The 12375-nt window shown below is 34.5% G+C and overlaps 2 protein-coding genes across 9 annotated transcripts; one reads left to right on the top strand and one right to left on the bottom strand.

The window, feature by feature from the left end:
* Positions 1-444: 444 nt before the first annotated feature.
* On the bottom strand, positions 445-4250 carry LOC142505702 (peroxisome biogenesis protein 16-like). Of its 3 annotated transcripts, XM_075618787.1 has the most exons (9): positions 3892-4249; positions 3223-3474; positions 3040-3097; positions 2314-2530; positions 1924-2225; positions 1580-1839; positions 955-1022; positions 797-858; positions 445-702 (listed from the first exon to the last, which is right to left on the bottom strand). In XM_075618787.1, the coding sequence occupies exons 4-9, from the start codon at positions 2511-2513 to the stop codon at positions 641-643; spliced, it is 954 nt and encodes a 317-aa protein (XP_075474902.1). In that variant the 5' UTR covers positions 2514-2530; positions 3040-3097; positions 3223-3474; positions 3892-4249; the 3' UTR covers positions 445-640. The 3 variants fall into 3 exon arrangements, with proteins under 3 accessions (XP_075474902.1, XP_075474901.1, XP_075474903.1); XM_075618786.1 differs by lacking the exon at positions 3223-3474 and having other exon boundaries at positions 3892-4250; XM_075618788.1 differs by lacking the exon at positions 3223-3474 and having other exon boundaries at positions 3024-3097; positions 3892-3957.
* Positions 4251-8279: 4029 nt separating this feature from the next.
* LOC142505938 (uncharacterized) lies at positions 8280-12369 on the top strand. Of its 6 annotated transcripts, none has more exons than XM_075619084.1 (7): positions 8280-8385; positions 8502-8592; positions 9217-9405; positions 9515-9620; positions 9836-9950; positions 10605-11447; positions 11853-11924. In XM_075619084.1, the coding sequence occupies exons 1-4, from the start codon at positions 8290-8292 to the stop codon at positions 9583-9585; spliced, it is 447 nt and encodes a 148-aa protein (XP_075475199.1). In that variant the 5' UTR covers positions 8280-8289; the 3' UTR covers positions 9586-9620; positions 9836-9950; positions 10605-11447; positions 11853-11924. The 6 variants fall into 6 exon arrangements, 4 of the variants coding, with proteins under 4 accessions (XP_075475199.1, XP_075475197.1, XP_075475198.1 ...); XM_075619082.1 differs by having other exon boundaries at positions 9217-9620; positions 10605-10861; positions 11331-11447; XR_012804513.1 differs by adding an exon at positions 12069-12369 and having other exon boundaries at positions 8291-8414; positions 9217-9620; positions 11853-11940.
* Positions 12370-12375: the final 6 nt, after the last annotated feature.

The following is a 12375-nucleotide window of genomic DNA, read 5'->3' as shown; positions in this document are numbered from 1 at the left end:
AATCTTTATCTGTGAGACGGGTCAACACTACCGATTCACAATAAAAAGTAATACTTTTATCATAAAAAGTAATACTTTTGCATGAATGACCCAAATAAGAGATCCGTCTAACAAAATACGTACTCGTGAGACCGTCTCACACAAGTTTTTGTCTTTATTAAATGCTTTAATTTTTTTGGTTTATCTAAACATCAAAATAACTTGTATTTTTTTATAAAATGTTTAAAAAGTTGTACTTATTAAATTATTTTTCAAAATTAGAACTTCTATGTCCAAATTTGTTCTCAATGTACACTCAAACATTTGAATGTGAGTTACAGGAAGTTAAAGCAAACATTTTAATCGCAAATAGGACGAAGTTCTACTTGTCTTCCTTTCAGATTCTCTTGTATTCCAATCGCCGCTGTATGCAGATGTAATAACAGAAGAACGACGCAATCCCCAAGAAACCAACAACAATTTGATACAGCGCAAAGAGTACAGACATTGCTCGAATACACAATTTATGACGAATATTGATAGCCAGATGTATGAGACACTATAACCTAGGCTTATTATAACCAGCTCATATATTAATGGACAGAACTTCAGGAAAACTTACAACCATCAAAATGAAAAGAACTCCGGCCAAAACTTGATCTCATGATCCAGACATGTAAGTGTATCGTGTCTGGGCTCCGACAAGAAGTTCAACAAGTTTCTCTGCATGTTTAAAGGAAATATCAAAGCAATTTTTTTATAATAAAAATCGGGTATTATCGACTTGCAGAAACTGTAATCAACAAGCCGAGCATACCAGTAAGAAGGCCAATGATGGGAACCGGTTCTAGTAGCTTTTGAGTGCCAGCGAGTCTTTGACTGAAGGATTTAAAGAGCATTAATGTAATTTTTGGAGGTGGATGAAACGAGGGAATAGGAAAATACGAAGAAATATTCTGCAGATTGCGGTGTTACCTGGTATATTTTGTGAAAAAAGGATCTCTCATGAGATAAAGCACCCATAGCAGCTTCCGTCTTTTCAACTGCACCCATTTTCAGAAATATAAAATTTAGCCATTTTTTATTACAGAGGTGAAGTGCATATCACCTCTAGCCACTCGGGACCATTCGCAACATTATAGAATCACATTACATTTCATCTCAATTTAATATAAATCTTGCTACTCCATAAATAGAAGACTCAAATCCAAAAGACTAGTCAGTCAAATTTCCTTTTTTTCCTGAAGAAAGACTAGTCAATCAATTTGGAGAGCCATGAAACTTACAAGTTGCTCCACAGCGTAAATATTAGAAGGGACAGCCAGATATGATTCTTGAATGCTAAAGAGTGGACGAAAATACAAGTTTCTATAAATTTATTAACCGAAGAATCTCACTAGTGCGCTGGAAGTCGCATATTCTTTCTTCACTCTTCCATTTAGATTGATAAGAAAAAGAAAAACACAGAAAACTTTTCGAAACACTGTAGTTCCGAGAAAGTGCCACGAATAAGGTCAATTATACACGTAACAGAGATAAAGAAACTAGTTACCAGAGAAAAAAGAAAGACAAAACACATCAACAAAATTGAAAATCTAACCTCGTGTTTTTCGAGGTTTAAAAGATGAAAAACATTGCTATTGTGCCACAAAACTGAGACCAATGAACTACTTCCATTTCCGATGAGGTCCACTACCAATGAAGCAAGCCAAGGAAGCCATGACCGTGCCCCATACTTTCTTATTAACAAAACATAAATGAGAGGTCTTAAGATAAACAGTACTTCTCCCATAAAAAATAAACCCCCAGGAGTACCCTTCTTGGACAAGGTGTAGAGAGTTGGTGTCTCTGACACGGTCGCTGGGATGACATAAAAACACAATTTAGCTTAAAAGTATCAAAATGTAAGCCTACAGCAACAAGGGGTATAGGGAGAAAAATTACTCGGAGGCTCCATCGTCGCTTCCTGGTGCTGAACCCTGTGCAACCACGACGGGCCAGTAACCGTACGGGCATTTTCGCCGAATCTATTTAATGCAAACAAAGCCCTCCCTTCAAGATTATATGGGTCCTGTCCATGATTATTGCTTAAAACACCAGAAACCCCGTGCTGGCCAGGATTGGATGCAAACTCATTTCTGCGGGCATCAAAATCATCAGAGTCCCTACCATCATTTGTACTCTCCCCACCATGCAAAAGCATTTTATATCCACTCTTTTGCAACACAGCCAATCTAAGCAATACTCTGTACTTGAAGTGATTAATCAAGAACAGTCTATCAACGGTCATAAATGTTATCTAGAAGAAAGAGCAACAAAATATGAGGCGCTTACTTGGTAGCTTCGGTTATGGCAATGAAATTCCATTTATTTTCTTCGCCATATAATTGTTGCGCCACAACTTCAACAAGAGTTTCCAAGTCCTTGAGCAAAGTTATGCATAATGAAAATGGGAAAGATAAAGGCTCTCCACCCCCCGTACGAGTCTGCACTGGGGTGGTATCAATTATATGTTCATTGAGAGCAGTAATCATGCCCAGAATTGATGTCACTGCAGGAAAAATTGTAAAAGATGTGACTCATTGTCAACCAAAACATATCAATTATGAAATCGAGAACTCAATTGTCATCTGCTGCAAATAGACTATCTATAAAATTTTGGATTTTTTATGATGGAAGTATGAGAATAAAATCAAATGGCATATGGGAATGAGAATTGCAAATAAATTAACCATAATAGTGATGATATGCGAATTGACTCGATAGGTGTGCCACACAATAAAACAAATCAGGATATATGGGGATCATGATATCAAATATTTACAGAAGCACATTGCTACCCCAAATACTTTTTTAAAACAATCTATTGTAATGAAGTGTATATATTGAATTCAAAACACCGAGGCTATAGAATATCCTGAAATTGAAAGATGAATTATTATGAAAAGTTGTCAACTATAAACTAATTTTTGAAGGGCTGAAAAACAATAAAATTGAAAGCTTAAAAAACACATCATGGAGTGGCAGCGAGAAGCTACTGTTACCAAAATTTTACAAAACCTGCTTCTGGTCCAATTTCCGAATCCGAAAACCTCTCAGGAAGAAGCCAGGTTAATCCCTGAAATACCATTCAAACAAGCCCAAGAGAGTGAATTCCCAACAATCTTCAACAGATAAACTAAATTTAACATTTCCAATTGAAATAAATTATATGAATAAAATAGAAAGGACGTGGTAGAATACATTCCAGATAAGAGAATAAACTGCATAGATGCAATCAAATCCAAAGCCCTGATCAGAATACTCAATACATTACTAATTGCATAAATACACTGCAAAAAAACCGAAAAAGCCATGGAAAGAGACTTCAGTCCTGAGATGCAACACATATGAAGAAATCCATGCATGAGCACAAGTCGTCAAAATGATTGAGTTCAAATGGTATCTGTGATTACTTCTCGCGAATTTCGCCACATCTTCTCATAAAGGTCATAGCTGTAAGTCAAACTTAAAAAAATGACTGATTTAGCTTCAAATTGTCATATTACCACTTAAACATGAAATGTAATAGTGGCCAAGCAGGCAGCTACTCATATATCCACCGAGAAATTCATCTAATCATATAAATTATTCGTCAAATCATTATTAACTTCAGAAACATCAGGACTTTCACAGTGACCGCAGAAGCACAAATGCTCCCTGCATAAAAATCTTCAGAAAAACAATTTATGCATTAACCAATCATCATATGCTCATAAGGTGTATCCAGCGTGGTTGCGGCCCCTCAAACTTCAAATGACTTCACACGTATACCAAAGAAAAACAAGTACAGAAACAAAGATACTCGGGTGGTTGATGAACAAGAGGGCAAGTTCAGCAATAAAACAAAAGAACAAAGTTCAGCAGGCTTACATTAGCTAATGACTCCAAGGAATGCACGTAATCTCTGTTCCTCCTAACCCATCTCTTGTAAGAATCCATTTGATCAAAAGGTTAATCTCCACCAAGAACAAGCAATTTGAGCTCTGTCCCACAGGATTTTATGCCGATACAATTGCAATTTGCAACCCTAGACACCGCCTAATTGCAGTTGACGCTGAATCTTTTGCGGTGTCGAATGAGACCCAGGCGAGACGACAGTACAATAATCGAATCCATTAGTGGGTTTTCATTGTTGATATGCGCGCGCGTATTTATACGACGAACTTGTAAGAAATCAGTGACGTAATATGCAGATATTATTACTCGTCGGTGACGTCGTATGTTTGCATAGGTTATATACTAAAGTTTAGCAAACTCGTGAGTTAATTATTTTATATTTATGATATCAAACATTGTGAATTGTTTCATTTTTTGTTATAATTCAAGCAAGGTTCAATTTACTCTATGTAAATCGAGTGGTTTAAATAATATTATTATTTAATAATTTTTAAGAATTTATGATTTCTTCGATTCCAGTCTCTTTTCTTAAACATAAACACTTATATGAGATTGTCTCACGAGTTAATATTATAAAAAAGATATCATATTCTATTCAAACATGAAAAAATATTATTTTTTATATAAAAAAGTATTACTTTTTATTCTAAATACAGATCGGATCTAACATGTTCGCGACTCAAAATATACTTATCACTACAATATTTTTTTTAAAAAAATATTTCGTCAAAAGCTATTGGTTCGATGCCATGGTTTCTTCTACATGTAGGAGATATGGTTGGTTGGAGTCTCCTTCACCCCAAATTGTCTGTAAAAAATTAAAAATTAAAACTTTCTTAATTTATAATTTATGTTTAAATTTTCTTAATATTTATATCCCATGTATAGTTTATATTTCAAAAGAAGGAATTAATGTTTCATTTTGTTGCCAATATTTTCATAGTGAAATTTCAAGAAACGTGTTTTTATATATTTTCAGAATATAAAATATTTTTTCCCCTTTTACATTATGAATAAGATATTTTTATCGTATATTTCATGTCATAATTAATGTGTTCAGGTTATTTTTTTTAAATATTAAATTTTTTAAATATAGTATATTTCATGAAATGATAATATGTTTTTTGAGAATGATGAAAACTAAAAGGAATGCTTTATAAATATATTTTAAATACATAATATTTTTTAAATTATTTGAAATTGGATTGTAAAATGTTTCCACATAATGAATCAAATGTTTTTTAAGTTTAGTTAAGGCATTAATTTTCTTGATGTATGAAGTTAGATATTTTAAATATATAATAAATTTTTAAAAATAAAATAATATTATTTGAAATTGGCTTGTAAAATGTTTCCACATAATGAATTAAAATGTTTTTTAAGTTTAGTTAAGTATATATATATGCCAAATATTAAATTAAAAGATTTAGGACACCACGAGCATACTATTGGTGCAGACAAAAATACGTATAACGACTAGTCTGGCTTAAGAATGTACATAAAAACCAAACTTGGCCAAATTTTAAGAAATTTGTAACCACGGCGTGCCAGAATTTCGACAGCTACGAGGTAACATATTTATTTCCATTAATAATAATATTGACCATATTGAAGTTGTTACAATCAAGCATTTATAGTTGGCTAAAAACTATAATTGTTTAGGTCTAGATGTAAATTTGTTTTTACGGTATTTGTGGAAGCACATAGTCCTATATTAAGTGACGGGTGGACATGAGAGAGTGCACATACTTAGATGCTGACGGATCAGGTTGTTAAATCCAGTTCGAGGATGGGCGTGCCTTACTGTTAGTGTTATCTCATATCTTTTCGAGATTAATCTTATTCTTTTTTTACTGTTGGTCATATCCCCAGCAGAAACAATACTATCATTTAAGAAATGATGTTTTTTTTACGACTCACCTAGTCAACCACGTCATACGACGAAACGGCAACAACTCGACGTATGAGAGCTTTTCATGAGATCGGTTATTACAATACTTCTCCGACTTATAACCTTATAACACAACATGAATAACAAACTAATTAACTAGAAAAAGTCAAATCAAGTTCTTATCAAAACCTCTTGTATGTTCATACAACTCATCATGTTCCATTGTAAAAATTTATTGTTCAGTAAAATTTTAACTATTGTTTTAAATAATTCAATACAAACAAGATGTTTGTGTGATTTATACAATTGATTTTAATACTTCATATGATGATGTGAAATTGAGCGGCTGTCAAACAGGCTGGCTGGGCAAGGGTGAATTCCAATGACTTTCATGAATTATGCAAGAAAAACTAGTTGCGTTCCAATAATTAATATGAAAAATCGCCATATTCAAAAAATGTTTATATTTTCACAACTTTTGTATATATATTTTTTCTTGAATCAGGTCGCATATTTAAATCTTTCTAATTTTAAAATTAAATTACTAACCGTCCGAGATCAAGTTACCACAAGAAAACACTATAAATAACGATGGAAAATGTTGTCACTCAAATGACAAAAATTTGTGTGAGACGGTCCCACGTGTTGTATTTTGTGAGACATGTCTCTTATTTGGGTCATTTATGAAAAAATATTAATTTTTCTGCTAAGAGAATTACTTTTTATTGTGAATATCGGTAGTGTTGACTCGTGATAAAGATTCGTGAGACCGTCAAACCTACTCCACTCAAATTATGTTCGTTAAAGAGAAGTAACGGCCCAAAACTCAGTTTCCGACCACTTATGTATCTAACGAGGGAGTTTAATTTTACTTATAGACTGATGATCGTTTTAATTTTTCGGCCGTAATAGATACAAGAAATTAATTGGATCCCAAAAAGCATGTAAAATTTGAGCACTTGTCTGAAAAAAAGAAGAAGAGAAAATGTAGATAAGGAGACTTTTCATGAATCAAACAAGATTTAGAAAGACCAGAATTAAGAAACCGAGCAACAATTCTTTGCAGGCCACTGATTTAAAATCTCCATAGTCATATGCAAAGAAAACGAACCTATAAAACCAAATATTCATCAGAAGGTCAATAATATTACAGCTTCCTGGACCTGGAAAACCGAGTGATCTTGATTACAAGCCCCGGAAAAACGTCGTCGGGATCATGGATTTGAGGGTTCCGCTCCAAGATGAAAGGGTCGCCGCACTTGTCACTGATGGTGTGCAACGTTTCTCCTTCTCCGACAACATAGATTTCTTCGCAAGCCCGACTCGTCAGCTGGTTTCCTCTGATATAGACATGATCATGGTCTCCATCTCCCTGGATAGTCGACGTGGTTAGTATCAGGAGGAGGGTGAGAATAAAGAGCACGGTTGATGGGAACTGCCGGGTGGTGTCTGCCGTCATGGAGAGGTGGTGGCGCCGCCGGAGGGGATGGCGAGAAGTTGGAGAGATGGGAGGTTTATAAGTTTTGGGGGGTAGCACGAAAGGGGTGACCACTATGGTATTACGTGACTCAACTTCCCTTTTTACTGCATTATGCCAAAAACGACTTGGAAACGTGGGAAATGCAACGATGTTTCCAAAAGGGAATATTCTTTTTTTTTTTCTTTCTAAAAATAATATTACATTTAAATTAAAAAAAGTAACATATTTTGTATCTTTTTTAAATATGAATTTGTACACTTGTTTAGAAAAATAGAAATAAGTTCATTTTAAATTTTCAAAATTAAATTTTTTGAGTACTTTATAAAGTAAAAATATTATGGGTGCAAAAGTAAGATTTAAATAACCTTGAGTGCCAAAGTGCAATTTGAAGAAGCACACATTTATTTAAATCGTTTAATTATTTATTTTTCCTCAGTCCACGAGGGGTGTCAATCGGATTGGGTGGATCGGGTTTCGAGTCAACCCTCCGCGAATGTTTTTTTTCCACCCCGAACCCAACCCGAACTCGAAGCAACCCGAAAACCCTCAACCCGAACACGAACCCGTCTAACCCGCCTAACCCGAATTTTATTTATTTTTTAAAAAAAATTGATGAAAAAAATTCGAAAAAATAAAAATAATAATGATATTTTAATTTAAAGACATAATAACAAAATTTTCGATTTAAATTTGAAAGTTTAATCGTAGAAAATTAAAAAATATATTTAATAAATCAAATAAATAATTGTTAAAAAATTTAAAAATATACAAAATAAATATTAAACGATGAAAATTTATCATATAAATATACAATAAATTTTGTTCAATCATACAATATATAAAAATATATGTAATATTTTTTTAGAAAAAAAAATTTCGGATCAACCCGCGATCCAATCCGAAACCCGTCTAACCTGACACTAACTCGAACCCGACCCGAACCCAAAAAACCCCAATCCGAGCTTGATTTTTTTCGTGTTTGATCGTGTCGGGTTGACGGATGCTGTTCCATTTTGACGCCCTCCGTCGCGTGTCCTCAACAACCGAGACGAGTTCAGAAGCAGCAAAGCTTGAGCTTTTTCTTCAGTGGCTAATGGTCCCTTGATATCTCTTCAAGCAGCAAATGTTTTATGTTCTTGTTTTTAATTTTGTGAGTTTTGTTCGTGATATAATATTAATTGAAGAAACATTTCACTTGGCATTTGAATTCAGGTGAATGGAGTGGAGCTACGAGCTTGTGATATCAAATATTGTGGCTCGGGCAAAGGTTTTGGAGTTTTCTCATCTGATGTTGCTCCTGATGGTAATCTGTGTTTTAGCGAATTTAAACTAAATTGAATTAAATTCATTGCTGTGCACTTAACACATGGTCAAGGACAGAGACAAGCTGACAATCTCTCGCAGTTGAAGAAAATTTCGAAACTTTTCTGTATTATAATATTATTTCAACAATTATAATCTTCTTCTGCCTGACCTGCGATTTCATCATTGGATAAAATTCATCCCGGGTGATAATGTTGAATATTTACCTTTTTTCTTTGAGTCCCAAACAATCAGGGGATCAGAAGGGTTCAAATCTTGGAATCCATCATTAGAAGCAATTAATTAAAACATGAAAGTTCCAATCTTTTGGAGAACTGGGAATTTTCTGAAGTCAGTATCTCGAACTTTGAATAGAGATATTCGACTTTGTGCTGATAATACCCCCACTCTAGATTGAAAACCAATTGGTGTAAAAGCCGCAGCATATTCCCTCTCACATGATACGTGTACTTCATAAATCAAATGGCATGTACATATTAATTATGATCAATGGCAATACCGTTTTCGGTGTAAACGAGTAAATGAACAGATATCATTTTATTTATCATTACGTTGAAATTCAAGATGAGGTACTTACTCGTGTGATTTCTTGCTCTGAATTCAGCAATTCTGCTGGTGGTTCCTCTTGATTTAGCAATTACTCCTATGAGGGTACTACAAGATCCTTTACTTGGACCTGAATGCAGGGCAATGCTTGATGAAGGGGGAGTAGATGATCGATTGTTGATAATGCTGTTTCTTATTGTGGAACGTTTACGAAATAACTCTTATTGGATAGCCGTGCGCAGAAAATTTTATTATCGTCTCCTTTCTTTTACAAGAAGTGGAAAGCTGCTGAAAAAAGTCTTTTATGGCATGATTTTAATTTGAATGATGATATCAACTTGTGATCCTTATTTCAGGTATCTTGATATGCTTCCTAATACATTTGGAAATCCGCTTTGGTTTTCCGAAGATGACCTTTTGGAGCTGAGGGGAACCACATTGCATCGTGCTGCTGAAATGCAGGTATCATTTAATTCATGCAAGTCATGCAACTGTCCGGCATTAATTTCTTGGATTTTCAAGTACACTTCTCCATTACTCAGTTTGTATAAATGATCACCTTGTAATGCACCATAATGAAACTCAGCACATTCTCGAGTTCGTAAAATTACTTTTTAAACCTCTTTGCACATGTTTATTTTTTTTTCTTTTGATGTTCTGTATTATATAAAATTCAGGATAGGAGACTGAAGATAGGTTTGTATTGCAGAAGAAAAATTTGAAGTCACTATTTGAAGGATAAGTGAAGAAATTGGTGGAGAAGCTTTTGGCTCATGATGGCAATTCAGGAAGGTGCATTAAAACTCTATAACTTGCAAAGAAACGTCGTTTTATCATATATAATGGAACAACAAAGAATTATGATTCATAATAGTTGTTCAGTTAGCAAATTAGAGGGGAACTCACATACTGGTAAACCCGACAAGCATTTGTTGGATAATGCTTGGCACTTATGGAAAGTGAAGGAATACATCACCTTCATAAATAAGAAACCATAAGGTTCAGAAATATGAGTATAAATTCCACATTAAGTTAACGAAGGGGAGAGGGAAACAAACCACGTGAGCTCAAATATCAATGGGAATAACCCGTGAAATTATCTAAACATGAATCAATGTTAGCGATCCTTAATCGATTTTAAAGAAGGTTAAAAAAACTAAGGGAGTTGATACAGCAAATCTGTTCAACTTCTTGACCGTGTGAGTTATTGAAGGACAAGGTGATCATAATTGGAAGTTATTTACACAGTCAGTTTGGAAAAAAATCAAATGGATATTTGGGAAAATGGAATTTTAGTTATTTGATGGTTCTTTAACCGTTGTGCTTCTGAGTTATACTAGTGTGTTCTACACTTCCGTACTAATGGAGTATTAATGTTTTTTCGAGTTGTGTACTTAGCTGTTAGATTAGTCAAACGTTGCTCACAATTTTCTATCTTTCTTTCAGTTTTGGCAGTGAAGTGAGATTTGAAGACTTCCTTTGATATGATTCCCTCAGCTTGCTAGTTATACACGACCAAGATTCCTGTTATTGACTACTGATATTGCACAGTGGATGTCTTTAAAGGGCAAATTCTATATTTTGGGCGCAACATGCCCTCTTATGCCAGTAAACTTATTTTTCCGGAAGACTTTTTGAGCGCCTTAAGAACAATATCAATGAGAGAGAACGAGCTTTACGAGGTTTCATTGTTACTTGAAGAAGTATGTTTTGAGTTTTGGCTGCATTATTCATCTTGATTTGGAAACTATTTGGATGTTAGCTTCAATGGAAAAAGTTGCATATTTCCAGTAATTTCTCATCTTAGTCAGAATAACGTGCATGATGCATACACGTATATTCATGTGTGCGCTTGTTTTACATGTATTGCCATGATTTTCATTCTCTCGCTGTGTATTATGTTTATTCTTATATTTGCAGTTTGGTCCTGTTTAGTTATTCCTCTTATAACTCGCATTCAATTACTAGATCCCTGAAAGTTAAGCTAGAAGTTAATACCTTTTACTCATGTAACATTATTTCTGTGTTCTATCCATACAAAAAGTAAAGAACTTGGATTGTGAATGATTTTGGCTATATGCCTTCAAAAAAACTGTGCCATTATATCATCACGAGTTTGGTTATATGTAATTCGGTCTTATTGACCGACTGAATTCTACAATTTCCCCACAGCTTTGTGGCATCTAGAGAAGATGAGCAACCATCTGAAACGGATGTTCGAGCAGCAATATGGGAAGCTTGCGGGGATTCTAGGGCGTTGCAGATGCTTGTTGATCTTCTTAACATGAAGTATGTTTCTTCCTATACTTTATTGACTAGCCTGGTGTCAATTAAATATAGTTCTGACAGTTATGTTTTTAGACATCAGCTTGGATGTGTTTCATTCTAACTTGTGAGCAATACAACATAATCTTGTGACCGAGCTTAGCTAATATATGACTAAATCTTAATTACATATAATTTGAACTCGACTTGCAATTTTCCTTGCGAACATTATTCTGAAGTCAGTATTCCCTCCATCTATATCCATAACATGATTAGATTATTTTCAAAATTAACTCAGCAGAACTTTTAAATTAAACTTTAAGCAGAACCCCGTTAATCAAAGATTACTCATCCTCCCTTCAAAACACCAGTATAGTTCAAGTATTTCGCCATTATTATTGTGTTTACCTTATGTCTCGGTATGTGAAGGATGCTAGAACTTGAAGAGGGTTCAGGTACAGAAGAAAACGACACCGAGTTGCTCAAGGAAGACGAGATACGCCGAAGCCCAGGAAAGGTATATAACAAACGAATTTAAGTTGATTATACGCTTGGGTATTTTGAGCAAGTTCCTAAGACTTGTTCTAACGGCTGGCAAAGTTGATGGCACCGTTTTGTTTTGGTTTCTGCTGCTCGTGGTACCAGTGGCTCTGTTGATTGCCGTTCGATGAGAAGAAACAGATGGTGCAGCATCGTGTACAGACGAGGGCAGAAGCTACTGACTCGTAGATTTTTGGAAGAGGCGGAGCATGCATTGGATGTTGCATTAAGTGAAGACAGCTAGAGTTCTGAGATTGGATCAGTTTTTGTTCCTTGCATTTGGATCGAACGAGAGATTGTCGTCTCTCTTTGTTCGTTATTACATTTTTTGTATTCCTTTATGTAACGATAACCGACATTAAATCTCATGAAATACAGAACATGCATCTTCAAAAATTGAAAATTCTCGAGT

This window comes from Primulina tabacum, chromosome 10 (assembly GCF_025594145.1).
Source record: "Primulina tabacum isolate GXHZ01 chromosome 10, ASM2559414v2, whole genome shotgun sequence".
Classification (NCBI taxonomy): Eukaryota; Viridiplantae; Streptophyta; class Magnoliopsida; order Lamiales; family Gesneriaceae; genus Primulina; species Primulina tabacum.
The sequence above is the reverse complement of the archived record's forward strand: the minus strand, read 5'-3'. Positions and strand labels throughout refer to the sequence as shown.

What these genes read in the sequence shown, in the direction of transcription:
- LOC142505702 (XM_075618786.1), bottom strand. Translation starts at nt 3,960, where the DNA reads ATGGATTCTTACAAGAGATGGGTTAGGAGGAACAGAGATTACGTGCAT. An exon ending in TAAACCTCGAAAAACACGAG is followed by an intron (nt 1,023 to 1,579) that starts GTTAGATTTTCA and finishes AAATGGGTGCAG; the next exon opens with TTGAAAAGACGGAAGCTGCT. An exon ending in CATCATTGGCCTTCTTACTG is followed by an intron (nt 703 to 796) that starts GTATGCTCGGCT and finishes TTAAACATGCAG; the next exon opens with AGAAACTTGTTGAACTTCTT.
- LOC142505938 (XM_075619083.1), top strand. Translation starts at nt 8,290, where the DNA reads ATGCTGTTCCATTTTGACGCCCTCCGTCGCGTGTCCTCAACAACCGAG. An exon ending in TTTTTCTTCAGTGGCTAATG is followed by an intron (nt 8,386 to 8,501) that starts GTCCCTTGATAT and finishes ATTTGAATTCAG; the next exon opens with GTGAATGGAGTGGAGCTACG. An exon ending in ATCTGATGTTGCTCCTGATG is followed by an intron (nt 8,593 to 9,216) that starts GTAATCTGTGTT and finishes CTCTGAATTCAG; the next exon opens with CAATTCTGCTGGTGGTTCCT.